This window comes from Panthera uncia, assembly GCF_023721935.1.
Source record: "Panthera uncia isolate 11264 chromosome A3 unlocalized genomic scaffold, Puncia_PCG_1.0 HiC_scaffold_11, whole genome shotgun sequence".
Lineage (NCBI taxonomy): Eukaryota > Metazoa > Chordata > Mammalia > Carnivora > Felidae > Panthera > Panthera uncia.
Genome location: NW_026057578.1, coordinates 14,843,293 through 14,854,071, shown reverse-complemented (window position 1 = coordinate 14,854,071; position 10,779 = coordinate 14,843,293). Strand labels below are relative to the sequence as shown.

General features: G+C 49.4%; 1 protein-coding gene and 1 long non-coding RNA gene across 2 annotated transcripts in view; both read right to left on the bottom strand.

Annotated features, from left to right (window-relative positions):
* The window catches only part of LOC125936538 (uncharacterized), a 21,335-nt gene extending 20,287 nt beyond the window's left edge, over positions 1-1,048 (bottom strand). Inside the window, exon 1 of the long non-coding RNA XR_007462055.1 lies at positions 604-1,048. This is a non-coding gene — a long non-coding RNA (uncharacterized LOC125936538). The remainder of the gene's footprint in view (positions 1-603) is intronic.
* A 3,120-nt stretch (positions 1,049-4,168) lies between these two features.
* Positions 4,169-10,779, bottom strand: part of WFDC3 (WAP four-disulfide core domain 3) — a 15,353-nt gene continuing 8,742 nt past the window's right edge. Inside the window, exons 5-7 of the mRNA XM_049650678.1 lie at positions 6,735-6,866; positions 5,006-5,191; positions 4,169-4,381 (exon numbers count right to left, since the gene is read on the bottom strand). Of these exons, the coding sequence (XP_049506635.1) occupies positions 4,365-4,381; positions 5,006-5,191; positions 6,735-6,866 (335 nt within the window). The 3' untranslated portion in view covers positions 4,169-4,364. The remainder of the gene's footprint in view (positions 4,382-5,005; positions 5,192-6,734; positions 6,867-10,779) is intronic.

The following is a 10,779-nucleotide window of genomic DNA, read 5'->3' as shown; positions in this document are numbered from 1 at the left end:
TTTCTCCCTGTCTCTCCCTCCCTGCATCTCTCTCCCTCTCGGACCTAGAGGGAGAAGCACCCTGCCCCAGCTCATGCGGCCAGTCTGGATTGGAACTCAGAGTTACCCCTACCTGTCTCTCTTTTCCTTACTTCCCAAACCATCACAGTTGATCCCAAACCACTTGCCTACCACCATTTTATAGTGAGAGAAGGTAGAATACCAAAATTATTGCACTCCTACAGACCAAGGTTCAAACTAGCCCTGCCACTCACTCTGAGGCCTTGGGCAAGTTATTTAAACTTTCCCAGTTTTCTCAGGACTTTCCCAGGCCTACTGTGAGGATTAAATACGAGTGTGCACGTCAAGCCCAGCACCTGGGATATAGTCAGTGCTCGGTAAGGATTAGCTGTTAATGCGGGGGGGGGGGGGGGGGGGGGGGGGGGTGTTCTTCATTCTTTTCCGATGCTTGTGAATCTATATGAAGCTGGCCTTCTAGGCACCAATCCCCTTGACAAGAGGCCTTCACTTGGGTAGGAAAAGGAAGGTAGCCCTCAAGAGCACCCCCTCGCAGGGGGCACAGGTTCAGCCGCCTGCCCCTCTCACCCCACATATCCCACTTACCAATGACATTATGCCTCCCAGAGAGTAAGATCCAGAAGAGCAGCAGGGAGAGGACGCAGGGCCCGTGGTGTCACTGAGGTGGCACATGGGTGTGCAGCCAGGGGTTTCCCCCACCTGATGGTCAAGGAAAGGGATGGAGAAGCTGGGAGCTGCAAGACCCACAGAGTGGTCAGAGAACAGGTCTCAGACGACTCACACTTGAGGACTGGCAAGTATCAGAACCCCAGAAATCCCTGCCCAATGCAAGGAAGTGTTGGAGGAGGTCACAGAGAGGACATGGTGGCCGCCAGTTGACCTGCAAGCTGACCCTGGGCAGTTGGAGTTTCCTCCCCCTCCCCCATCCTTGGAGCATAGGCTCCGCCCACCATTCCCACAGCGGGAGCCATTTTCACGGATGTAGCCTTGAGGGAGCAAAGTGTTGTTGAGACCCTCTGGCCGGTACCTGTGACCGAGCCTGGTTAAGGCCCCTCCGTAAACTGTTAAGGTTCTGGTGGGCAGGCGCTGAGATCCTCTGTCTTCCAGAGCCCAAGACCAGCATCGTGTGTAAATTCCCTTGCTTGCTACACCTGCCAGTGTGTAAATTCCCTTGCTTGTTACACCTGCCAGTGTGTAAATTCCCTTGCTTGTTACACCTGCCACCTGCGGAGATCAGAGTGGCCTCTTTTCTCTTTCCTCTGCCTTACCCTGCCCTCTGTGTCTGGGGGCCGGTTTCAGATTTCACCCCTCCCAAGGTGAACCACCTGGAAGCTGAGGATGGGGAGGGGCTTGTGTGTGGCCTTTCCATCTGGTCAGAAGCTAATTTCAGGGTGCAAGTTTGGGGCATCCATAGGAGCAGGGTCCACTGAGACCTGCTCCCCCAGGCCTGAGGTGGAAATGGCCTTAAACTCTGAGGAAGGAAAGGTTCTGATGGCTTTGGTTTAGGGTACAACAGTAGGAAAAGAGGCCTAGAAAGGCCTAGGGGGGCGGGGGAGGCGTAGAATCTGGCTTTTGACCTCCAACTCCAACACAACCCCAAGGCCAAATGCCCTTCAGACCTGTTGGGATGAGCACAGGGTGTTGTATGGAAACCAATTTGACAATAAATTATATTTAAATTTTTAAAAATGTTTAATTAAAAAAAAAAATTCAGGGGGCGCCTGGGTGGCTCAGTCGGTTGAGCGGCCGACTTCAGCTCAGGTCATGATCTTGCAGTCCGTGAGTTCAAGCCCCGTGTCGGGCTCTGTGCTGACAGCTCAGAGCCCGGAGCCTGTTTCAGATTCTGTGTCTCCCTCTTTCTGACCCTCCCCCGTTCATACTCTGTCTCTCTCTGTCTCAAAAATAAAGGTTAAAAAAAAAAAAAAAGACTGTAAAAAAAAAAAATTCAGCCCTTCAGTTCATACTTTCTCTTTCTCTCTCTCCCTCTCCCCCCCTCCCCCCTCATTTTCTCCCCCCCCCCCCCCCCCCCCCCAGCCCCATGTCATTGCTCCCAAGTGGACAAGGTGGGTAGCCCCAGATGAGGAGGGAAGACCTGGAAGGGACCTCTCTCCTGGTGCTCAGCCTGTGCTGTGCTGGGGCTCACACCTTCCTTTCCAGTCCCACCCCCATCCCGGCAGAAAAATCACCCTACTTTACAGTATTTTAAGGTTCTAGGACTGCTGTTTTTCATTGAAAGTTTCTCCACATTGATTTTTTTTCAAGTGTGCACGTGTTATTTTGATTTTTTTAATAAACAATAACACGACAAGCAAAACAATGGAAGAGGAACCTGCCAAAATGTCCAGCAGCCTGTCACACTGACACCTGTGGGTCCTCCTAGTTCCCTGCGCTGTGAGCCCGGAGCCCTGGGATGGCCATGGACAGGCTCACACCATCTATTCTTGTTCAGATCAGGCAACAACGGACACGTCTGCTCAGAGAGAAGAGTGCTTAGATCATAGCAGAAACCGGAATTTCATAGGCCAGTGTGAAAACAGAGGGAAGGGAGGAACAAAAAAGACAGCAGTGATGGGAACTTTCTTCTTAAGTTGTAACTTGCCTTTTTCCACTAGACTTGGGAATTACAAAAACATTTTTGCAATATTCAAGGTGAGCACTAATACTCTTTTTTTCTTGTTATAAAAGCCCTGTCTACGTTAGCAATTTCTAAATTTTTGAATGCATGTGTCCTTTGACCCAATATGACATGTGTGGTTCATTACCCACCTAACCCCAAAGTCATTCTCTCCTTCTTCCTTGCTAATAGAATCTCAGCTTTTATATACAGATGGGGCCATCCCTCAGCCTCAAGGATGAAGTATGTTTAATCAGTCACATTTTCCCATTCCCGTTTGCTTTTCTGGCCTCCCTTGTGGCAACAGTTCTGACCAATGAGAGGACAAGGGAAATCTGGGGAGGGGATGGCTTCTGGGGAAGATGGTCTCCATCATTAAAAGGAGAGCACCATCTGAGGTGAAGGTCTTTTCACCACTACATCTTCCTGCTGTGATGTCTGGAGCTACGGCAGCCATCCCACACCTGTGAGGTGACCCTCTCGAGGACAAAAGCCAGCATGCTGAGGTTGGTGGGGAAGGAAGGAATGAGTCTACACATTGGTGTTGAGGGTAAGCTGCCGAACCAGCCTCACTGCCTCTCTCCAGACTCTGATGTGAGAAAATTAAATGTCTTTATTGGCTAATTAGTTGGGTTTTCTATTACTTGCAGCTCAAAAAATTCTTCCATTCATTCAATGAACATTGAGGGGCTTTTTGTGTGTGTGTGTCTTTTTTGTCAGACTCTATTTGAGAACCTAGAATTCTACTATTGAGAATTGTCCCCAGATTTACCTGCAAAAGTAGGCCAACATTAAACGTACACAGATTAAGGTCCAACAAGAGATGACTAGCTAAATTAGCTATTTTCATGGAGTCCCATTACAAGAGTGTATGTGAGGACATAAATTTCTCAAAGATATAGAATGTGATCCATTTTATATACCTAACAAATATAATTTTTTTTTATTTTTTTAATGTTTATTTTTGAGAGAGTGAGAATCCATAGGAGGCTCCAGGCTCTGAGCCCAACACAGAGCCCGACACAGGACTCAAACTCAGGAATATCGAGATCATGACGTGAGCCAAAGTCCAAAGCTTAACCGACTGAGACACCCAGATGCCCTCTAACAAATATAATTTTTAAAAACTGATCTTGATTCCAAGAACCTAAAGATAATTCCTCCCTACAGCAAAGTGACCTGGAGGGGACTTACTGCCTGTCGTGGAGCCATGGGCCAGCCCCTAAGGAAGGAGGTCCAAGGTAGGAACATCCAAACGACTGCAGTAAACCAGTTCCAAGCCCAACTCACATTCTGATAAAAGAAAGGTCAGCAGGCCCAAGAAGAGGCCTGAGGGTCCCACTCCTGAGGCTTGAGAGAGACTTCTGGGGCAAGTCAGTTGAGCTCCCACCCTCTTCTGCCCTCGCCACCTGAGCAGCAACATTTCAGTGTTCTCAGAAAGGATGGATTGCCTAAGGTGCCATAATCCTGCAGCCATGCTCAGACCCCCTAGCTCTCTCTCCTCATCCTAGCCCTCAAACAGCACAGACAAGATGGTCAGCATGAGCCTTTACTGGGGACAAGAAGCACCGAACACCATTGCCCAAATCCACGGCTATATTCCCACGCTCAGGGCAGCATCAGGAACAGAAGCAGAGCGGGAGGGCAATGAGAGCTCCCCGGAGGGTCACAGCCCCAGGATATCTCCCTCTCCTGGCAGCCAGAACAAGCCCCCTGTAGCAGCTCAGGACAGCTAGGACACCCGGGTCTCTGCAAAAAGAAGAAACATCAGGTCATAACTGTGCCCTCCTGGCTCCAGCTCCCCTCTACCCTAGAGAGGTTTCCCTTCTACACCCTAGAGAAGCATGGCATACGTTGCTCCCCAAAGCCTCGAATTGGTGCCCTGCTTCCCAGATAATCCAGTCCAAACTGGTGGTGAAGACTCTACTCCTTCAGATACCAACCTCATATCTCCTGGCATGAAAGCAGCCCAGCTGTTCCTTCACCCATACTTGCCCCACCCCCACCCAGTTCCCCAAACATGTCACACATATTCCACCCTCTGTGCCTGCTAACCACCAGACTCGCTGTCCAGCGTGTATTCTGTGCTATTCTCCCTCTGTCACAGCCCACCTAGCCTTTAGGACCCAGATCAGATCCCACTTCTGGCAGAAAGACCTTCCTAAGGAGCCACTCCCACACAGAGAGCCTAGAAGCCCCAGCTCGTCTATTCAAGGATTCTCATCTGTGACACATGACCTTTTTCTCCCAACTAGCCTCTGCAGGGCAAGAACTTTGTCTCGACCTTCTGAAGCCCCCTGCCCGGCACCTAAGCCAGTGCTCGGCACCTAGCAGTTAAGTTGGCTGTTTTCAGCGATGACAGGCTGTACTCACCTAATTCAGAATCAGACCTGAGGGTCCAGCTGGGGTTTGTGGCCAGTTCGGCTCGCAGAATTGGTGGGACACAGAAGCGGCCGCAGCCTGACTTGCAGCACTTTTCCCCGGCCTGGCAGTTCTCATCCGTCATGCAACTGACAATGCACAAGCCCACCAAAATATTTGGACAATCACCACTCCGCCCTGCGAGATAAACAGGCACAGGTAAAGAGACAGGACAGTCGACTCCATGGACTCCACATTCCGACTGGCACTGAGACTCAGAGGCTCCAGATGAATCCATCCCTGACTGTAACTAGATCTTAACCAAACATCTGGCTGAGAAACCAGGAAGCCACAGCCTCTGAGAATAGGTAGGTCCCCAAGAGAGCATCTGGACCAATAGTTTTCAATTGGCATCTCAGATTTCCCTATGGTGGTCCCTCAGGGCTTGACGGCTCTGTGGGCGGGGCTGATTGGGGTCTGTCAAGACCACCACTCTCTCCCCCACACCTGGGCCTTATAGTGTTACTTCTTCAGGGAGGCCTTGTCTGCCAGACAAGGTTTGGTGCCCTGCTTTGTGTGCCTTTCATCAGAATTTATTACGATGCCTGATCCGTCTACCTTCCCTGATAAACTCTAAGCTACGTAAGGAAGAGAATCTGTCTTCAGAACCTTGAACCCTGCCTGGGAATCCACGTGTTGTCTAAAAACAACATCTGAGCCAGTGATTCTGAAATGGAGTTCTACAGGGCCACGTGGGTGCTTCAGTCAGTTAAGCGTCTGACTCTTGATGTCAGCTCAGGTCATGATCTCGTGGTCGTGAGATCAAGCTCACTTCAGGCTCTGCACTGTCGGGGCAGAGCCTGCTTGGAATTCTCTCTCTCTCCCTCTCTCTCTGCTCTTCCCCAACTTGTGCACTCATGCACGCGCGCTCTCTCTCTCTCTCTCTCTCTCAAAATAAATAAACTTAAGGGGCGCCTGGGTGGCGCAGTCGGTTAAGCGTCCGACTTCAGCCAGGTCACCATCTCGCGGTCCGTGAGTTCGAGCCCCGCGTCAGGCTCTGGGCTGATGGCTCGGAGCCTGGAGCCTGTTTCCGATTCTGTGTCTCCCTCTCTCTCTGCCCCTCCCCCGTTCATGCTCTGTCTCTCTCTGTCCCAAAAATAAATAAAAAACGTTGGAAAAAAAATTTTTTTTAAATAAATAAATAAATAAATAAACTTAAAGAAAAATTTTTTAATGGAGTTCTACAGTCTGGTACAAAAGGAGCATTCAAAAAGATGTATTTGTTTTTTAAAATATATTGAAGAAACAAAGAAATCAGAGCAGCAATGCTTTTCTCTGTTGCATACATGCTGCTAAGAAATCAGTCAGAAAATCCTGATCTTGGGCAACTCCCTCACTTTACAAACGAAGAAACTGGCTCAATGAAAGGAGTTTGCTTCCCTGAGGTCACAGAGCCAGTCGGCAGCAGAATGAAGCCCAGAAGCCACACTGCCCATCTTCCGGCCTCAGGACCCTTCCTACTAACCCACACTGCCTTCCCCCAGTTCTTTCAATGCCAACATGGGCCCCTGGGCCCTAGAAAGAGGGGTTGCTTTGGACTGGGGGGCTAGGAGGACAGGAAGCATGAGAACTCTCACCACCCCCCCCCCCCTCCAGAAAGGGAAAGACAGGAAGGCCAGAGATGGCTCCCTCCCCATCCCACTCTGGAACTCAGGACTTGTTCCCCAAGGAGCCAACATACCTCCCTTAATGTCTCCACGGCAGGAGTGGCCACAGCCGGTGCTACAGCATTTAAGCCCCTGGGGGCAGGACACGTCCCCATCACACAGCTCCTTACACGGAAGGGGGTCAGCCGGACATTCACCTCCAGGCTCTGCCATAGAATCATAGCACTGGGGCTCAGAGGTGTTCAAGACCAGTGTTTCTGGTTATTTTCACTGTGACTCTTGAGTGCAAAATACATCTTTCATTGTGTATGTTAATCCGTATGCATGCCTCAAACGTATATATTTATGTACACACATGTATATACCCTATAGTCTATTTCTTGTTTTTTTTTAATGCTGGCCGTCAACTACTAAACTGATCTCAAGATTCGCCGTCTGGGAAACACTGCTGAGGTCTAACCCACTGTGGCAAACGTACCTATTGCCAGCCCCACAGTCACTCTCCGTCCCTCCTTCCTGTGGTAGGTGGTGGCCCCCAGTGAGCCACACCTCCCATACTGTCTCTGGGCTGGGCTGTAAGGGACTTGCTTTGACCAACAGGACACCAGCAAGTGTGATGCAGGCAGAGGCATGGTAAGCACTTGCATACTGGGGCTCATCCTCTTAAAACAATCCCCCCCACCACCGCCTCCTTGGAAACCAGCCGCTATGCTGTGAAGCAGCTTGGGCTCCACTGCAGAATGATGAGATGCCCCGAAGAGAGGCATGAAGAGAGGCATCCTGAACATCCCAGCCACCGTCAAGTTCCCCGCTGAGCTCCCAGCTGCAGGCAGCTTCATGAGTGACATGGCTGCACCATGTAGGTTATGAGAACTAAGCTCAGCCAACCCACACGGCTGTGAGAAAGAGTCAATTGCTGGGATTTGAAGCCACTAAGTTCAGGAAGTGTTTGTTATGCAGCCATGGACAACAGAAACACTTGCTAATAAAGCCACAGGTTCGTGCAGAGTCAATGAGCCCAGCCAGCTACAGTGAGTTGCTTCCCCATATTACCTGGTAACTAGAGGGACCAGAAATGAAGACATAAGCTGGGAAAATTCTGCATTCCCGACCCAGGTAATGCTCCTTTTAAACTGCCCCCTGGCTTCTCTTTCTTCCAGTGCAAAGACAGACATAACACAGGGAGGAAGAGCCGTCTTTTCTCAACCGTAAGGCAACTAATGAGGACAAAGACAAGGAAGGCAAAGGAGAAAGAAAAAAATAACCTCATCCTTGTTAGCATCATGGAGCCACCACACCAGTCCTGGTACCTACTTCAGGACCTTTCGCTATATGAGAAAAATGTCATACCGACTCCGTTAATTTTCTGTTGCACACAGCCAAACATCCCTGATGCGCCCCTTCACCACCCCTAGGAAGATAATGACACTCAGAGAAGTGAAGGGGTTTGCCCAGAACTACAGAGTGAGTCAGCGGCAAAGCAGGACACAACTCAGCCTCTTGGTTTGCAAGGAAGCACTCTTTCTACTACACCATCCTTAAAACACGCAGGCACCAGGCCAGGTCCTCTGGAGCAGGCACTCCCTAAGAAGTCACACCCAAAACAAACTGATTCACCATGATTCATTCATCCCAGTGTTTGTTTCAAGTTTTTGAAATGGAGAAAAGAAGTGGCAGGCAATTAAAAGCATTGTAGAAAACCAAAGCAGGACCGGCCCAGGACCTTTGAGTAAGAACATGTGAGTACAAATGCATATGGCTGCCGGGAAGTCTTCCATGATGGAAAAAGCAAGTGCTGGACTCCAAGAACACGTGCAGCTGAACAATCAAGGTCTAATAACCCTGCATCCCAGGATTTTCCTGAACAGCCCCCCTTTCAAAGATTCTAGGCCAATGGCACATCACATCAAACCTGATTTTTAAAAAATTTTATTCATTTTTGAGACAGAGAGAGAGAGAGAGAGAGAGAGAGAGAGAGAGAGTGTGCACAAGCGGGGAGGGGACAGAGAGAGAGGGAGACACAGACTCCAAAGCAGGCTCCAGTTTCCGAGCTGTCAGCACAGAGCCTGATGTGGGGACTCGAACCCACAAACTGTGAGATCATGACCTGAGCCGAAGTCAGACACTTAACCAACTGAGCCATCCAGGCGCCCTTCAAACCTGATTTTTTATCCAGAAAATATGGCCACTGTAACTGCCGATGTACCCCTCCACACCTCCCCTCCTGTTTGACAAACACTAAAAATCTATTTAACAAAGAACAAAGCCTTTCATCCACAGTTAAGAAGGCTGGGCATAAAAACAATCTTCCTGGTGAGAAAAACCTAGCAACATAACTCCTCACGGAATTATACTGAGCAGCACCCTTCCCAGATTTCACCACTTGGCTGAGCTTGGCCCCAAAGTGACCAATGCCAGGAGCACTCTGCACTTTCTGCCCTCATCCCCGGGACCAGGCATTGAGACCAAACCTCTACTCTCTTCCACGACAGGCTTCCTTGAGGTCCCTGGGGTTTTGTCAAATACCAGAAGCATTGAATGGACTCTTGGGGAACAGGCTAAAGCCCTGAGGGTCAGAACATATGCCCTTTGACCAGGGCCCAGCATGGGCCCCCATGTCTGATGCCTAAATCCCTACCAATAATTCCCTACTCTCAGCTCAAACACTGGAAAGGGGTGTCACGACCTCCAAGCTGGACTATCCCATCCTTGTACTTTATACTCAACTGAAATCTGGCTTTCTAGAAGTTCTATCCATTGGCCCTTGTCCTATCCCCAGAGACCTGAGGAAAACATGGCTTGTGCCATCCCCTTAGATAGGATCCTCTGCCCTTCACCATCTCAGCTTTCCCAGACTAGGTAAGCTCAGTTCCTCATACCGCATGGTTTCTAGGCACCTCACAGTTATCTTACCAGGAACCAGGATGAGAAATAGGGAAGAGAGTCAGGATGGGAATGGTCATCCCCACCCTGCAAATATGTCTCTATCCCAAGACCCCAAGCTATCACCAAAAAAAAGTGGAATAAAAATATGAAACCCAGGAAATACTCGGACATAGGCTTTACTGCTGCCCCAGCTCCAACCTTCCACTATATCCGAGGGAAGGACTCCAGGTGCTGGCAGAAAAGTAAAACCTCAAAACTTCTTAAGCCAAGACAGGCCCTCAGAGCTATCAAACCTACTTCTCTTGCAAACAGACAGACAGACATCCAGGAAGAGGGGGCAGGATTGGCCTGAGGTCAATGGTGGCAGAATTGGGTCCCAAATTCCCAGCCCTGACACTAGATCCGGTGCCCTTTAAACCACATCACTATGACTCCCTACATTCCACGAGGGTTACCCAAAAATGAATCAATAAGAGCTAGGACTTGCTTAGCTCAATTCTGACAAAAGAGAAGACCTAGTGGTAGAGAGTTTTAGGGATTAGGAAAATGTATCAATAAACCAGTGTGTTGGGAGTCTCAAAGACAACTCCTAGGCTGGGTGATTTGCTAGGATTCACAAGACTCAGAGTACAGTTGGACTCATGGCCATGATTTATTACAGCAGAAGGATACAAAGCAAAATCATCTAAGGGAAAAGGTGCATGAGGCAAAGCCCAGAAGAAACCAGGCACCAAGAGTCTTCTTCCGGTGGAATCACATGACACATGAAAACACATGTGAAGTGTTGTCTCCCAGGAATGCTCACGAGAGACTCAGGGTTTTTACGGGGCACTCTCTGCCTAGCAGATATGACTCTTACCAGTTACGGTGGTAGGAACACTCTCAAAAATCTAACTTCCCAGAAGCCAGCCAGGGCCAATGTTACAGGCAGGCCTCTCTAAGAACATCAATCTCAGGCCTGCTACATTAACTCTTTTCTCAACAACCAGCAGTGAGGTTTCAGGAAAAGGTCATCCAAGCACACAGGGAGCCCATGCCACCCATCTGTCCAAAGGATATACTACACATGTTGTAATAAGCAAAACAGTGGTCACAGGTGATGGAGAGTGATCACGTTTCATGGTGTGAGAGAGGGGACCGTGAGGGATCCAAAGGAGACAACTCTTAGACCATAATCTGAATCTTTACTCCAATACCTCTTCCTCCCCAAGTGCTCCCGTCACTCAACTTATT